The sequence below is a fragment of the Zosterops lateralis genome, assembly GCF_965231275.1.
Source record: "Zosterops lateralis genome assembly, chromosome: 3".
NCBI lineage: Eukaryota > Metazoa > Chordata > Aves > Passeriformes > Zosteropidae > Zosterops > Zosterops lateralis.
In genome coordinates this window covers 87173236-87191256 of record NC_139764.1, presented here as the reverse complement: position 1 = coordinate 87191256, position 18021 = coordinate 87173236, and the positions used below count along the sequence as shown (strand labels likewise).

The window sequence follows — 18021 nt, the reverse complement described above, 5'->3', positions numbered from 1 at the left end:
CACAATAAGGAAATATCAGAACTAAACCAGCCTCTCATGGGGGAATTTCTTCCTGCCTATCCTTCTCTCTGTAAATTAAATAAATCAGAGTTCAATCATCTCTATATTTAACTCTATCCAAGTGTCTTTGTAATATGGGTGTCACAAAAAATCTATGTGAAAATAGCACATACAAACCCCTCTCCACCTCCAACCCAAAAAACTCAAAAAAAAAAACAAACTCCAAAACCACAAACCAACAACCCACAGCTCTGTAAAATTTGGGTAGGATGCAGTAAGTATTGCATGAATTCAGTTTATATCTGACAATGCAAAACAACCTTCTAAAAATTCTGACAAAACTGAGGATTAAAAGTTTTCTTAACTATATTCTGTCATACGATAATATATGGATTCTCACATATTATTTCATAATGTCCTCTATGTATTTTTTACCAACATAATGGAGAGTTAACATTAGTAACATTTGCAAACAGTTCTCTATGTTCTCCATGTAATTCTTCTTGAGATACTTTCAGAACAATATGCAAATATGGTGATACATATTTACAGAAAGGCCTATAAATATTTGTGTATGCAAAATGGCTTGTCCATCCTATGGCAAGTACCTTCAGATGAAGAAAAAAAAGTGGTTTGTTGCTAAAATCAAGAATGAAGAAGAGAAATAAATAGGGGTTTAGATTCTGTTGATTGAAAACTGTCATCTTAATGGATCGATTCAGGGTATATTTTTGTTTTCCCCTCCAACTTTCTTTGAACTTGATAATTAATAGCTAACATGAATGCAAAAAAGAAGCTAAATCTTTCTATAATCAAGTAAAGAAATACTTTTCCTAACATGTTTTTTGGATATTATACAAAGGCTGTATGTCTAAGCACAGACACAAGATTTTGTAACACACCATTTTCATTAATGACTTACAAAGGAAGTTTGCTGATAATGTGTGCAACTGGCACTATCATTCTCTGTAGCTCTGTTTGTAATGGTCAAGAATTTTTTACTACTGTTTGAAGCCAGTATGACATCCTGGATATATCATGCTACAGAAAATGGTGGCAGTGACACTTCAAAGGAAAAATTATGATTTTGTAAGTATCTAAAATTTCTTCACTTCCTGATAAAATGATATTGTAATAATGAAGAAAAGCATAATGATAAGATAGCTATATTTCAGAAATATTGTAAATCAGACTTGTTTTAATGCAGTGTAATTCTTAAGATGGGGTGGAAGAGGGTCAGGGAGGAACTGCCAGGCTTTTCTTTTTAACTATTTGACAGATGTGCTAAGGGAAGTACAGCTGCTCAAACAACTTCTCGTCTGTTTTTGTCTTAAATACTATTTCTTCTACATGCTTTAACTAGTTACATGACCATGTACGTACTTCCATCACACAAACACCATATTGATGCAGTTCTTTTCACATTAGGTTTAGACATATTTTTAGCTTGTCCTTAATAGCTTATATGACTGATATGTAAAAGTATTTTTGTGTGCATATATCAAAAGAATATTTTGAAATTGCTTCCCAGTATTTGGTGTCAGAAAACATGTTAATACAATTCAAAGCATGAGCTGCCTTTGCCCTAAGCTTGTTAGAATGTCAGCCATGCACCTCTGATTGTGTTTGATTGAATCTAGCAGGGTCTGGCCAAATTAGAATAATGACTTTAAACCATTATTGTTTAGCATTTGCTGATGATACAATCATAGGGTCATATATGCACACTATGAAATTTCCATCAGGCTTTTAAAATACTTTTTCTACAATCAGCACATTGGGTGCTTTAAAGGTCAAGTAAGACGACAGGGCTTTTTGCATAATTATAAATTTCGAAATGCATACTGCAACTCTCAAGCACTTTTGCTGGGTAAGCTACCAGTAATTGTGCCTCAGTCCAAGCCAGCAGTAATAGTTCACAGTTTCCTCCTTTGTAATCACACAAGTGTAGTGATTAAATACTGGCCTATTAATTATAACCTGAAGATGAATTCTGTCTAAACAGTACTAAATCCATTGCTCAGTGCCTTGCAGGTTAGAATGATGGAAAGGTCAGACAATAATTTGATAACTATTGATAAAACAGTCTCTAAACACGGCAATGTCTGTATGAAATTCAAGTCCTTTTATATAATGTCTTTACTTTCTGATATTTTTCAGCGATGATTAAGTGAAATTTTTAAGATTATCATAAAATGTTAAAAAAAGTAACAAAACAAATGGTAGAAGAGGAGGAGGGAAAGGGGGATGTTCAGAAAAAGTATTGCGTTAGTCATGCTGGGCAGTCTTCCTGGGAATAAAAATTCTTCTGTTTTTTTCTGATAGAAAAGGGAAATCTTTAGTTCTAGAAACAAGATTGAAACTTTCACCTATCTCTAGAAATTTCACTAGAATGTGGCCATGGTAGACAACAATAATTCACTAATACCATTGATCTGTTCAGTTTGTAATATTAGCACTCAGTCTATTAAACAAAAGCAACAAGATGTTTAAAACATCTATACCAAATATAAGTTGTAAATCACCAGAAGTAAAGAAGTTTTATTATCATATATTATAAAACAAATAATCGCTATTGTATCGAAGACAATTGCTTAATTAAAGCTGAGAACATATTTCACTTTCATTATATTTAGTTATTATTTATGGATTTATTAGTTTAGAAAAAGACAACTTGTTTTTCACCCAGTATCTGGAGGTTTACACTTTCTGGTTTCATACTCAAACTGTTCCTTGCAGTAGAATGTTTATTTTTGCAAAATTATGACAAAACAATAAACCTACTCTCACTACAATCAAGTAACTTTTTCTTAATGACATGTAAAAGGTTGGATCAATTTCGACCTAGCACTGGTTTTGAAATCTTTATTGCTTTTCAAGGATGTTTGAGGCAACTTGAGGAATGGAACATCTAGACTCCTCTACTCAGGAAGTTTTACAGTTTTCAGTGTTGGAGTTTTGCAGAATCTGACTTAATAAAGCACTGAGCAACCTGTTCTGACCTTGACTGGCCCTGCTTTAAGCAGGAGGTTGGACTAAAGACTTCCTGAAATCCCTTTTGGCCCAAAATGCCCCACAATTCTACAATGTTAAGACATAAAATTTTCAGCAAACAAAACCCCAGCAATTCCATACAAATAACATTTACAGAATAGGTAGACTCTCTTATTACCTGCAGTAGATTTATCTGGATAGAATATATACCAGTTCACTCACAGTCATTACATTTTCATTCTACAGTAAAATGTGCAATTTGAGACTGCTCTAATTAGTCAACAACATATATTTTCTTGTTTCTCTGATAGCATATTTCCTGTGCCTGAAGCTCATTTCTTGGTCTGGTCTTAGTTAAGTTACATCTCTCACAGTTAAATCTTTAACTGTGATTTAACTAAACAAATAAGAACAATGAAGCTAATGATGCAATTTGTTCTAATAATGCAAGAAAGGGAGGAAATTAACTTTGTTTCCTATTCTAATAAATAAATAAATGAACAAACAAACAAACAAACAAACATAGTACCTCTGTTTCTTTTCACAGAATCACGCTTACGCTACTACACTAAAGTCCACAACTTGAGTTCCAATCCTGACACAGAACCACCCATGTTTTTACAAAGTCATCACTGTTTCTGTTACATTTACCATGGAAGTCAGATATTATCTTCAGTTCTGAAACTTGTAAAGTTTACTGGTTCGTGCAATTCAGGAATTGTTTCAAACTCACCTTGCCAAACTATTTTACCATAAAAGTTTTTATAGGCATGACCTCAGACCTGCCAGTTGGCCTCAGTCCAGAGACTAGCCTTCAGATTTCAGTTTAATTTACTACTATAGATACAGCTAAAGAAAAAAGAAGTATCTATGCCTCTGGCCCTTTGTCTTTGCAGTTTCTTGCTTCTAGTTTCTTGCTGCTCACATCATACCAACCATAGATACTACTTACAGAAATTAAACTTGGAAAACTATATGTACTTATTTAAAGTTTATGTAGATGTGTCACTTAGAGAAGATTTCGGCTCAAATTAGAGTACTGTATTCAGACAGCAGAAAGTTTAGAGTTGGAACATTGTAATTTTAAGTGAATCTTAAAGATTATTTTTAATTTAAAAAATAGTTACATTGTGGGAATTCATATTTGCATCAACTCTGCAGGTCAGCGTTATTTCTGATCTCTATACCCTGTGTTCCTGATCTCTATACCCTTGTGCTAAAGTAGCCACAGAACACTGAACCCACTTTTAGTATCCATAAGTACCCTGTGATGTTCCATAGAAAATAATACAGAACAAAGCCTGATGTATTGTTATTGGTCTGTTATTAGAGTCCTATTTTACTGTTTTTATGTTTCTGTCCCTGTGATAAGCTGCTTCAGAAGACAAAGTAGAAAATTTTAATTCTTATAAGTGACACTAATAATCTCTTTTGAGATCCAAAGCAAAATAAAGTAGTTATGATAAAAGCTTTTTCAGCATTTTTTAAATAAAAAAAATCTGAGGAAGAAAACATCACAATACACCACAGATTTGTCACTTGCATGATTCTAAATTTTAATGTCTGAATGTCTGCTTTAAGGAAGAGTTCCGAGAATGTGTAGAATGTGAAGAATGTGATTTGTACCCAAGAAGCAGCATGACTAAGTAAGCTTTTAACTTAAAGAGGCTGTAAAACAACAGTTTATATCAAACTAATTGGTGGTAATAAATCACTATTAACTGTTATTAGGATCAATTTAGTGTAATTAAATCCATTGCATTTGATGACATTGCTAGGAAAAGGCAGTTGCTTATTCTCTGTTAATTCATAAGAAGTTTGTGAAAAATAGCCGCTCTGGAAAATTAAAAATATGTGCAACATCTTAAGCTTTGATTTCATAATGGGTTTTGATTTCAATTAGGATTTTTTTAAACATTGCATTGATGCAAAATAAAATAACATTACTTAGCTGAAAAGAAGTGCCACAAGTTTTAAACATTTGTTTTAGTTTTGTTGATCAGTGCAGGGTGGGTTTTTTTTCCTGTACTCAGACAGCTGTGTAAGCACTAAGTCTACTTTCACTATTTTCAATTTCAGGAAACTAAATGCAAGATTCAAGTTTCTCTGACATAATTTCTAGGTTTTATCCATTTCCACTACTCCTTTCTCTGTGACATGTTATTTCTTGTAAATGAAGAAAGTAATTGCTGTAGTGACTTCAGAACACCAAAAGGTATTCTGCCATTTCTGGCAATGCAGGACTGAAATCTTTCCTACACAGTTCAAAAGGAGTATCATCCTGTAGCATCAGCAGGGAAAAAAATGAAATTTGGAGAATTGAAACCCTTGATTGTTATGTAATAAGTGTATTAATATCTTGAATGTTTATTTCGTAATGTAACAATGAGAAGCCACCTTGGTAAGCAAAAAGGGGGGAGCTCTTTAAAAAATCGCAGCCCCCCCCGACGCCAGAGTGAGTTCGCCCGCTGTGAGTGCTGAGAAGCTGGGAGGGGAAATGCAGATGCCCGCAGCCATGTGGCACCAGCTGCCGAGCTCGCCGCAGAACGGCTGCTAGCGGGCGGGGGTCTGCCTCGAGCTTCCCGGCCCAAGCCAGCCTCCCCCGCCGCGAAACCGCTCCGGCACCGCGGCTCCCAACTCCTGCCACCGCTCCGGCGTGGCACAGCCGATGGGAGCGGCCCACCGCGCTCCGTCCCCACCACAGCCTCGTCCTGCAGCCGCGCCGACGGGACGGCACGTCCCCAGGCTCCCGTAGAAGGAGCTGCGTCCCCGGCAGCCTCGGGCTGCAGTGTTCCTGGCGCGAGCAGCCGAACCGCTCCCAGGCGGCCGCCGGGCAGCCAGCCACCGCAACAGACCGACGGGGCTGCCGAGCCACCCTGCCCCGGTGCGGCTTCCATCCCAGGCAGCCGTGGCCACCGCGTCTCTACCGACGGGACGCCCGCACCGCTCCCACTGCAAAGCCACCAAAAGCATACACACACCCCCCCACCACTATCGAGACCTCCGAGACGCCTGCTCCCCAAGCGCAGCCATGCCATGAGGCTGCTAGAGCCTCTGCAACCCCTGCGCCCCCAGGGCGACCCGGTACATGCAGATTAAAAATCCCAGGTGCATTCTGGAACCTTTTTTAACACCAAAAACCCCCTATAAAAATAAACATAAGTAAAATTTTAACCCACAAGAACCAATACTAGGCTGTGTGTACCCTAGAGCATCAGTGGAACTGATTAATCCAGTTTTTGTAACTCACTGTAACTTAAAAGTACCAAACCAGGAGTGAGACCCCAAGGCAAACAAACAGAATTCAGAACTCCAGGAAAACTCCTGACGAGGGAAGAGTTCTCTAGCCCTGCTGAACTTCCTGCTGCAGAGCTGACCAGGACCCTCCTCCTCAAGGGCGAACCGGGCTGCCAAAACCCCTCGAGCCACCATTGTAAGAGCTGATTAATAAAGGCATTTTAAGGAGAAAAATATTATCTCTGCCCATTTATAACAGCAGTGTGATTGTTTACTGACAGAAATTTTGTTTATGAAAGTGATCATTTTAAGAAGATAAACTTCAAGCTAATGTTTTTAAGAAATTCTGAAGTTAGTGGAGGGCTGTGAATATATGCAGTAGATATCATGGAGCCTGGGTAATTTCACAGTCATTTTATGCAGTTACAAGTATGGTTTGAATGGCATCCTAGGCAACGAGCCCTATATTAGCCATGCCAACGTGTGTCAGTAGCCAGAGAAAGAAGAAGAATAAAGTTGTTTAAATGTGGAAAAAAACAACCAGGACTTTTGAGGCTGAAAGTATCCCTTTGAAGGCATTTCAAATTGTCTTCCTGTTGCAATGTGCATTTTGAGTTTTCTAAAGTTCTGTAAGTTTTTGTTATTAAATTTCTGTAATGGTTTATCCTTATGACTCCCCTCTCCCAAATACTTGTAGTTTCCCCCTTACAATAGCCACTCCCAGTTCATTGTAATTCTTCCCTGATAATACCCACTACCACACCCTAAGGCTTGAGTGCTCTGGTAAAAGCTGGTGACTCAGCCAGGCTTCAGGTTTCTCCACTCCCCTTTTTGCCCCCAAATAGCCCTACCAATGCCCCCTGTTCCTAAGTCACTCCCCTTCATTCCTAAATCAGTTCAGAGTGTTGCCTCGCCTAGGTAATGCCTCCTGTACTTAAGGGCATGTAAGCCCCAGAAAGCCCACTTGCACCTGGGCTTTGGGCCTCAATAAATCCTTCGTGATCCCCAAGTGTGAGTCCACTCGTTCTTCCAGCCATGACCATGTTTCTGCCTGAGATTTGGACCTACAAATAACTCGTTTATATGGTTATCTGAAGAGCAGGCTGGCTGGGGAACAGCTCGGAAGTAACCATATCTTCCCTTTGTTAGAGTAACTTACCCAAAAAGACATAAGCCCCCTCATAAAGGATAAACTTTATTTAGCACACAAAATAACTAGATTCTTAAAAGGTTATTTTTTAAAATAATGAAAACGTAGCAATAAGCATGATTAAATAAATGCCTTGAAAGCAAATTTATTCTCTACCTTGAAATAAATTTTCTCCTAGATAGAGTTGTTCCTAAACAAAATCTCCCTTCCATGGCTTTTCAAGTCTCGCCTTAGTTAGTGCTTGGCACCTACAGCAGGAAGACTGTCTTCTTTTTTTCAGGATTTTCTCTCTGTGCTGTTGCTGCAGACTCTCTGTAAGCTCCATCGTGCCCTTCGGGGAGAAAAAGCTTATTTGCTTTCAGAAGAGGTGCAGTCTCCCTGCCTCCAGATAACTCTGACTGAAAAGGATTCATGTGGGATAAAGTAGAAAGCCAGCTTCCTTCTTGCTAAGTAGGAGCTACAGTGTACAGAATTCACACAGCACTGTCTGAGCAAACAAGACTGCTATACTGTTTGTCCTGTTATTTGCATATCCTGCTTTATTCAGTAGAGAAAAGGATTGCTTGCATCTTCTTTCAAATATTCATGCTGCCTAATACCTGCTGCAGTACAATGACTTCAATAAAAATTTATGTCTTCAGGTTTCTGGATGCAATGTGCAGTGCCTAACAGCATTCTTCTCCCACTACAGAACTGGCTAATTATTTTCATTTCTCCATTCTCCAGACGTGTCAAATAACAGAGTGGTGAAAAGGTATCTAGCAGACAAAAAGATCTTTGAGGTGAGAGTGAATTACACCTCTTATATGTCTTTGCTGCTGGCTCAGTCTTGAGCATTACCTCAATACCTGAGACATAGGGTTAGCAGAGTCAGAAGGGAATCTTTACCCACCTTTTATTTTCAGCTTTTTACTGAAGTACTGACTGGGGTTTGCCAGACAGAATTATCTGTATACATAAACTGCTCACCAATGCTGTGGGTTTAGGAAGATGTGACCACAGTAAAGTGTATCTTAGAAAAATATTTAATAGAAGGGCTTGATTTAACTGAAGTCTATGTTTTCCGTAGACTTCAAACAGAATATTGATTATCTAATATATAGAAGAGGTCAAACTAGTGGTCCCCTGGTGGTCAAATAAATTTTCCATTCTGGCCTGAAAATCTAAACCCAAGAAATTTTAGAAATTTTAACTTGGATAAAAAGGGTAGCTTATGTTACCTTATGCTGCTGTATTCAAATCATGTCATACATTCATCCATAGAGAGAAAAAGAAGTTCTATAAAATTTTTTTTCAAGCCTACACTATATTTTTTACACTAAGTTACCTTTGTGTTAGTATATCAAACTCATTATCAAAATGCATATATATTGTATAAAATATATTGATATCACATATGAAAACCTAAGATCTTAAAATCACTTTGGTTACAAAGTCAAAGACCTCAGTGCATTTAAGTGTATAAAAGGAAATATCAGAATGTATTTATATATGTTATAAACATATATAATTTATATGTTTATATATGTTTATAATTATATATGTTAGGTCTGCTTTCCTAAAACCAAAATCCATTCAATAGGATACTGTTACATTCTATTACTTTTTAAAAAGAAAAAAAAATTAAAATGTATTTAATAAGTCAGCTGATAATGTTGCTACTTTATTTTAAAAAAATAGCAATTTGAGTTATTCTGGTAAGAAAATTTTGAATGTTCTGTGAAATTAATAATGTGAACAATAGAGTTAAGAACTACTGTATAGATCACATGGGACAGAACAGGATTGAAAGACGCTTAAACAGAGAACGAGCTAAAGACGTATCCTGAGGAAAAGCCTCCAGCAAATAGATAAATTTTTTAGACAATATCTCTAACAGATATGGCATTTGGTGATATGCAGCAGTCAGTAAGAGGGGAAAGTTGTTCCTTTCCTTTTTATAATAAAGAGAGACAAAGAAAGGCAATTTCTAGTAAGAAAAAAAAAAATCTGAGTCTAGAATTAAAATATACTTTTGTTTTCCATAATAAAGACACTTCAAAGAACAGTGGAACCATTAGTTTCTGGTATTTGTGCACAAAAATAATCTTCAGCTACAGAAATCTGTTCTTATTCACAAAGGAAAATGGGTAAATATAAATTAATGTATTCTCTATCTCTTTCCTTAATAATTGTTCAGCAGCAGATATAATAAATGCATTCTTCTATTCAACCTATGTATGGATTAACCCATGTATGGATCAGTTTTCTTATCTGGTTTTTAGTGAGATGCTGTTATTGCTCTCTAGCATCTACAGAGTTATTATTTCCACAGTGCTCTAAGTCACTAAAAAGGGAGAATTATCATAGAATAATACAATAATTAAGGTTGGAAAAGACCTCTAAGATCACCCAGTCAAACCATTAACCTAATATTGCAAAGTTCATCCCTAAACCATGTCCCTAAGTGCCTCCTCTAAATTTTTAAAAAATACCTCCAGTGATGGTGACTCAACCACTTCTTTGGGCAGCCTTTTCCAGTGATTAACAACCAATATTGTAAAGAAATTTTTCCTAATATCCAACCTAAACCTCCCCTGGTACAATTTGAGGCCATTTCCTCTCGTCTTGTTACTTGGGAGAGGGGATTGACCCCACCTGGCTACAACCTCCTTTAAGGAAGTTATAGGGAGCAACACGGTCTCCTCTGAACCTCCTTTTCTTCCAGCTAAACAACTCCAGCTCCAAAATAGAAACATACATTAAAGCACACTTAAATTATAAAGTATTTATGAGATAAAGTAAAAAATAAAATTAGTCACAGGAGGGAATATTATTGGCTTGGTTCCTCCTCTATTTATCTGTGAAAGGATTAAAATCAAATTAACTCTCTTTAAATGTACTGTGCATGTTAGCAAAATGAACTGGAAAACACATATATTCTGACTAGCGAGATTTCCAAACTTTTCCTCTATTTAGTGTTTTTTGTTTCTTATTTGGCTTCAATTTCACAGTTCATAAATCAGAATCTCCTTTGATTCTGTGGCTTCAATCCAGCATTACCATTTCTGTGGTACTGTCATGCTCTGCTAGCAGGTAGTAATAGTGTCACCGTGTATCAGAAATCTTCAGCCCACAGAAATTAGTTGTCCACTTTTTGAGCTTCTCATGCCAATAATCAATCTATGCTGTTACAAAATTAATATCTTTTTCCTTTCACAAGTATTTCATAATACTTATTCATAATACCTATTTCCTGCTCATTTTTCCTGCTCATTTGTGTGATATTTACCATATGTATTTGGAGTTAAATTTCTTTATCTTTGTCCAAAATCCCCAAAAGAAAATAAAAAAAAAAATCCTTCCAATTTTCTTCATGATCAACTCATTCCTATTTTCCTCTTTACAAACACAGGTTTTGACATCAGTATCAATATTTCCAATGTTTTAATTATTTTCATTCCATAATAAATTAAAATGCATGCATTTCTAAACTATATTCTCAAATCAGTTTTTTTTCAGTGATTTAGCATCTCTGCAATTTATATTGGACATTAAGCAGCAGATATAATCTACTTAGGACTTATCATACAGTGAAAGTAAGAAAATACAAATGTCATGTTATTACCAGTGTTAATATATCATAAATAAATTGGACTAAGTATAATAACATGTACTTTTCCCAAGTAAGCTCCACTGATCTGGGAAAAGTTTCGGACCATATAAAAATTAGAAATTATTAGACAAGTCAGCACTTGTGTTTCATTCACCCCTATTTTTATACTGGGCACTTAAGAAGAGGTTGAAAAAAAGACCAGAATGACTGTGGCTAAGGAAGTATGTTTGCAAAGACCCTGTCAATGGCCAGTTTAGAGGTCCAGCAAGGTCCTAAATCTTTTGTGTTGGTAACAAATATAAAATAGGCTAAACCCTGCTGGGTCTGAATACTTAAACTTCTTGCAGCTGACGCAAGCTCATTGAGAGCTTTCTTGGAAGAGGCAAAGAAAATTAAAAGACCCTTAAGCTATTTTATATCAAGAATATATTTCTCACTGCATTTTATAAATATTGAATACAATTCTCTAACTAAACAGCAGCAATTGCTAATAATGTGTTTTGACTTACACAGGTTTTTGAGGATAGGGACCATTAAGCATGTTTTCATTAAGTAAAGCATATGAAATTTACATGGTATATGAAACAACAGGTGAGTGACTTCTTCACCCACAAGCTGTAATGCTAAAAATGAAGGTCAAAGTTCTGCACCTTTGTGATAAAATAAAAATAGGAATTTACAATAAAAGTGAAATAAAAAGTACCAAAGACAAACAAAACAGAGAGGCATCTGCAGGATTTGCTACCCACTTTATCTCTCATATGCTTATCTTACCTGCCTAAAAGCCCTAGGGAAAATATGAGGTTTGTAGCATGTTGTGAAGGATAATAAATACAGCGTACTTTGCACCATATGGATTATCTCAGACCCTCATAAAAAGCTGTCAAAACCAGGCAATCTACAAGCTCCTGAGTGAGCACATGTTGCATTATGGCATGATTAGAAAGATCTTTTTCTGACTAGAGGAATCACAAGACTTTTATGTCTCAAAAGCAAGATAATCAGTCACCAAAAGTCCTATAGGTAACTAGTGCAAAGCTGGAATTACAAATAATAGGAGTTAAGGAGAATAATAAAACACTCTTTGAAAAGTGATTGCCAGATTTTGAAGTCAGTTTCTGATGGAGCACCTACACCAGATTTTAATCCTAATGATCTCAGAAAATAAAAAAAAAATTAAATGTGGATAGACTCATAATAAAGAACGAAGTTATATTCATGACATCTACTGCGTAATCAATTTATAAGTGGACAAATCTGGTAAAGCAATTGACAATTATTATCTGAGACTAAAATTAAAATAAAAATACTTCTCATATAATTGAGGAAACTATTTTTATCAGGACTGAAATGGAGAATATTGGGCCAAGAAAAGGCAAATTTCTAATATTGCTGCTGCAGTTTGGTTTGTTTCTGCAATACATATTGTCAAACTTGTTTTGATGACAAACATTGAAGAAGAAAAATCTTAAAGCAGTTAATGGAGGCAGAATTATAAAGGCTGGAATGAGAAGATTGTGGTTGAACATCCCCTGAATTGCCAGTAAGAAAACTGTATCTTCACTGTAAAACCAAATATATAAACCTTTGAGTGCTTGAACCTAACATTTCCTTCCCTTCATAATATCCTGCAGTAATCCAATCCCTCTGGGATATTTCCCATATCCATTTTTCACTGTAGCTCACCCACTTCCCTGGTAACATTCCTAAGAAAACCGAAACAATAGTCAGAAATGTGAGTGAAACAGCTGCAATGAAGTTTCATTAAAAGACTTAGTACACAACTACAGTAGTTTACACATGAAATGCAACTCTCAGGCACTGCTCTGAGGAAAACCTTGGCAACATGTTGTTTCTAGCAGCCAATGCACAAATTAGACTAATCTAATGCTAAAAGTTACATCCTAACCCAAATTATCAAGATATCCCAGATTTTTAATCAAATAGAGTCCTTATATTGTACCAAAATGTATTAAATTATTAGAGTTTTTGTAGTCACAATATTCCATCATCAAGAAAAATGTACTTCAGCAATGCTACTGTTTTTCTTTCAGCATGAATATCGTGGTGAACCACGAGAACTGGATAAAGGACATTTTCTGACATGCACGTTTATTTGCAAACATTATATGGTGTGACATTTCTTTATTCACACAAGGAATTATTTCTGTGGGATAAAGGAAGCAGTAAAATGTTCTCCTGTACGCAGAAAAAGAAGATACTATCACTATCTAATTTTCACTGTACTTAAACTTGTACTAAACAGCACTCACTACTTTTAAGTCTACTTTCATTTACTATGATATTGTAGAGGCAGCATCCTCTTTGAAGATGGCTTATCTTCAGTAGCTGAAATGCATTGCTTTTCCTGAGCTGAAAAGACAAATCCTTTCCATCACGGAACTACATCAAAAGAGTTCCAAACAATTAGGATTACATAAAAAAAATTAGCATTTTCTTTCAAAAAATGTTATTTTTTATTCTTATTATCCACAATGTCTGTTCATAAAGCTTAACAGATGCACAATAAAAAAATCCAATGTGCATATCCACTATATTACAATATGTATTATCTCCTACATTCCTACTTAACTTCACTGGTTTCCCAGATACCATTGTTCAAAATTTAACATATTTATCTCACTGAAAATCAGTTCTGAGAAGATTAAATATTTGCAAGCCTTTAGAAAGTTGTCAAATTTTTTTAAAGTTTTTTAAAGTTTTATTATTCTGTATTACATTGCAGTTGATTAAATGAAATGACAACTTTATAAAACAATTAACACATATTTCAAGACCGACTCTATCAAACTTAACTGCTAGTAATATATATTCAATTGCCAATAAAGGTTAAAAATGTAAAGCATATATATACAGGATATACACTTTATAATTACCTTAAGTACATGTGAAAATGAATGAGATGACAGTGAGAAGCAACTCCAAATCTTTCTGACATCTACATCACTAAGATTTTGAATCTTAGAATTATAGAATCACAGAATTTTTTAGTTTGGAAAAGATCTTTAAGACCATCAAGGTCAACTGTTAAACCAGCACTGCCAAGTCCAACACTAAACCATAGCACTAACTGCCATGAATAGATGATTTTGAAATATCTCCAGGGATGGTGACTCAGCCACTTCCCTGTGCAGCCTCTTTCAGTTTTTTACAAGCCTTGCTGTGAAGATTTTTTTCCAAATATCCAATCTAAACCTCCGCTGGTGCAACTTGAGGCCATTTCCTCTTATCTGATTTCTTGTTAGTTGGGGGAAGAGACTGACCCCCATCTCACTATAGCCTTTTTTCAGGGAGTTGTAGGGAGCTATAAGGTCTCCCTTCAGCTTCTTTTTCTCCCAGCTAAATGTCCCCAGTTCCCTCAGCCACTTCTCATAAGACTCACACAATTGGCCTTGACCCATGGATTCAGTCTGCCCAGATCCCTCTGCAGAGCTTTCTTACCCTCCAGTGAATCAACAGCCTCATGCGACTTGGTGTTATCTAGAGAAGGTAATCTTAAAACAACATCCAGAACTATTTCCAGTTCTTCTAAAGTAAGTAGAAGATTATTTATTATTGCTCTATAATTAGCCTGAATCCCATAAATGGTATGCATGCCTTCTTTTTCAGCAGGAAAAATAAGTGAGCTGTCCTGAAATAATTTCCTGAAAATGAAAGAAAGTTCCTTTCTTTATAGCCTCAAAAGGAAAAACAAAATATAGAGATTAGGTTGGTTTTCTTTTGTCATGGGGTATTGTCATGGGCTGATTTAGAGACTCAAGTTATTTTCTACTTGATAGAGTAGGGGGAAAATGCATAGAATAAGTGTACTCATTAAAGCATCATGGTAATTAGTGGATCTCTGAGGGATGATGATTACATGGCATTTTGAATGCTTCAGTGCCAGGGGAAAAGCTGTTCTTGTAAAGTCTTCCACATTACTGAGAGTTCAGGTATCCATACTTTTCAGGATCTTAAATCTTTAAATGAACAACAAAGGAATAACAGTTGAATTCTAATGAATATAAACTATCTAAGTAACTAGAAATTTTATGTCTTCACTCCTTATTCCCTTTCTGTGTCACTTGGGATTTGTTATCTGTGGGATCCTTTCTTAGTTGTCTTTAAAGGGCTTGCAGAGTACTTGAGTATTTACTCTCTATACAAAGAGAAGCTGCTTAATGATTTTATCATTATATCTCTTCTCTAAAAACTTTTTTCCAATTTACTTTCTCTGTTTTGATAGGGAGAGGGAGTTATAACCAGGAGATAAACAGAACTCTGTATGTTACTAGATTTTAGAGAATCTCACTTTTATCAGTGTCCTAGAGATACTGTGCTCTATTTTTTTCCTGGTCACAGAGGAGCTTACCCTTGCTTTTAGCTTCCATTACTATAGCTTGGTTTATGGTGTTCCTTTTTGGGTGATGAGCACAGCTGCAGTGGATTGCTGGCTTTTGTTCCTTGCATTAATTTGTGTATGTTACAGAGTGGTCTGGATCATGAGTGTGGTTTAACTTGCTGGAAAAAATTATGGTAGCGATGGTAACTGAAATGCAGTAACAAAATTTAATTCTCCTCACTGAGTACTCACTGCCACATCTCAGGCAGCAAGGTACAGTATAATGGATACACGCTCCACTACATTTCCCATGGAAGGAAAGTGGGACAATATTGCCCTGCAAAAAGTTCTTCATTTAATGTTTGGATAGATAGAGCTATAAAAGGCCTATTCCAAGAAAAGGTTTTTGTTGCCTCTGCACTCTTGCAACAACTTTTTAAGGACTCGCTCCTGAGAGACGAGCAGGCAGCTAGCTTGCTTTCTTCTTGTTGGACGACATGACTGGACCTATTTTAAGCTATCTAATAGGAGCTAGGCAGTCAGAGAACTTTCCTATAAAGTGAACCCAAAATTTCCAAGGCTGTGGATTCTATGAGCATGCATATTTGGTCATTAGATATATCTATGTACAAAAACCATGGAAAGCCTACTACCTAGCTCATTTTCCTACCTCAATTTATTTTCATTTTATTCTCTTTCAGTTGCAAGTGTTATTACTTTTACAGGAATATCCTGTAAAAACCCTATAATGAGTTGCAAGTCAGTGACAGCAATGAAAGCCATGATGCTGCTTCTGTGTATTTATTTTTTTTTCTGCAAGATTTTTCTATAAGTCACACTCTCAATTGTTGGAAATTCAACTATTTCTTGGACTGAGTAGCTTGGAGCTATTGCATAGCATCTTCCCTGACTGAATGTTTATGTTTGCTACAGTAAGTTATTTCAATGAGAATGAATTTATTTCCACTAAGCACATCAGGGATGTGATGAGCACTGTCCTATTTTAGTTATAAACATTCTTTCCAAGGATGTGTTGTGGCCTAGACTGCCATAACGTGATTTTCCTGTATATGTTCAGGTATCATAGTTAATGAGATATCTGTGGAATTTACTAACTGACCAATCTATATGATCTTTGAAACAACGATAAAAACAGACAACAGTAAACTTACCTAATTTGCACAGAATACCAGTGTCCATTGTCCACTCTAGCAGTGGTAGTGATGTTTTTGACTTCTGCTGCTTCATCACATAAATACTGGTACTACAAAGTGGAAAAAGGTTTTAATTACATTATTTCTCATAACTAAACAGTTTCAGGCATAGAAACATGGATTTTAAAATAATAAATGGTTTTAAAAAAAGCCTGAATGATGTCATGTGTATCAATGAATATTTATGTTTCATTAAAAATTCTGGATAAGGAAGCCTATTTTACCAGAAATATACAATATATATGCTTTCTCACCTGCATGAAAATGCTAATCTTTGTGTATCGTACAATCAGATATTATGAGTCTGATTTGTAAAGAAGTCGACCATCTGCAACACATCTGAAATTAACACTGGCCACGGGTGAATTTTACTCACCATTTTATGGCTCCCTTACACTTCCAAACACGTAATGTAGCATGCAGGCTTGAGCATTTTGGAGCACCATTTAATTTCCTATACTAATGTGAACAAGCACTTGATTTCATGGTTTGTCTACTTGTAATTGTAGCTTGATTGTGAGCTTAGAACCATTTGTTCATTGGGCTTTAAATCTACATTTAATTGACCAGCTTTGTGAATGATTAAGTGAATTCAATTAGTTTTAACATGGCACACTGGGATCTCTGAATAGATTTGTGTCAATTAAAGTACTTTCATATTTTATGGTGCTTATGATATGTTAGAAAAATATTTTTCTGCATCATTACTTTACCATGAATACAAGTAAGATGAACTTAAAGCCACCAACACTTTCTAAACCTGGGATAACTTACTGCCCATAACTAATCTCATTTTTTTTCTGGGCAAAGATAGTCATAAAAGACAAAAAAATCACAATATAAAATAAAGTAAAAGGTAATTTCCTTTTTTCGGTTTATCTTCAGTTTATATATCTGTTTAGTATGGTCATAGTCTTTAAACATGAAGCAAATACTATAAAAAAATGCTGTTTCTAACAGACATTTCACAGTTCCTACAAAAGAATATAATTACAGGTACTTTGGGAAACCTTTAGCGGGAAAATAGGAGATAAGTTATGAGAAAAGTAACTTCTCTTTTCATATCTTTTTATAGCCTCTTTAGCATCTGCCTATGTCTTCATAAAGCTCTAGCTTTATCTCTTCCTCAAAAAAGATGGAATAATTTGTGGAAGGTGAAGACATACCATGATACACACTTTACTCCTTAAAGTTTACAAACAAATATATTCCTAGTTAGTCTGTCCACAAAAAACAAAGAAATGAGTTTTTTTTTCTGACCCTGTGGAACTGTGATTTAAATAGATGAAGGGAAAGATTTTTACATAGAGATACATGATAAAAAAAGATATTCCCTATCTCTATTCTATAATTCTATTCCCTAACATGGTAAATTTTCCTATGGCAATTCACTCAACTCCTATGCCTATGCCTATGACATAAAACTTCCTTATGACAATTTTAATGAAGCCCCATTTGAAGAAGTTCAGTTAGTTTAGGTATAAAATAC

General features: G+C 35.7%; 1 protein-coding gene across 1 annotated transcript in view; it reads right to left on the bottom strand.

The window, feature by feature from the left end:
- Nucleotides 1–18021, bottom strand: part of EYS (eyes shut homolog) — a gene marked incomplete at both ends in the record, with an annotated part of 727941 nt that overhangs the window by 254001 nt on the left and 455919 nt on the right. The window contains one exon of the mRNA XM_083857640.1: nt 16491–16582. Within this exon, the coding sequence (XP_083713766.1) occupies nt 16491–16582 (92 nt within the window). The remainder of the gene's footprint in view (nt 1–16490; nt 16583–18021) is intronic.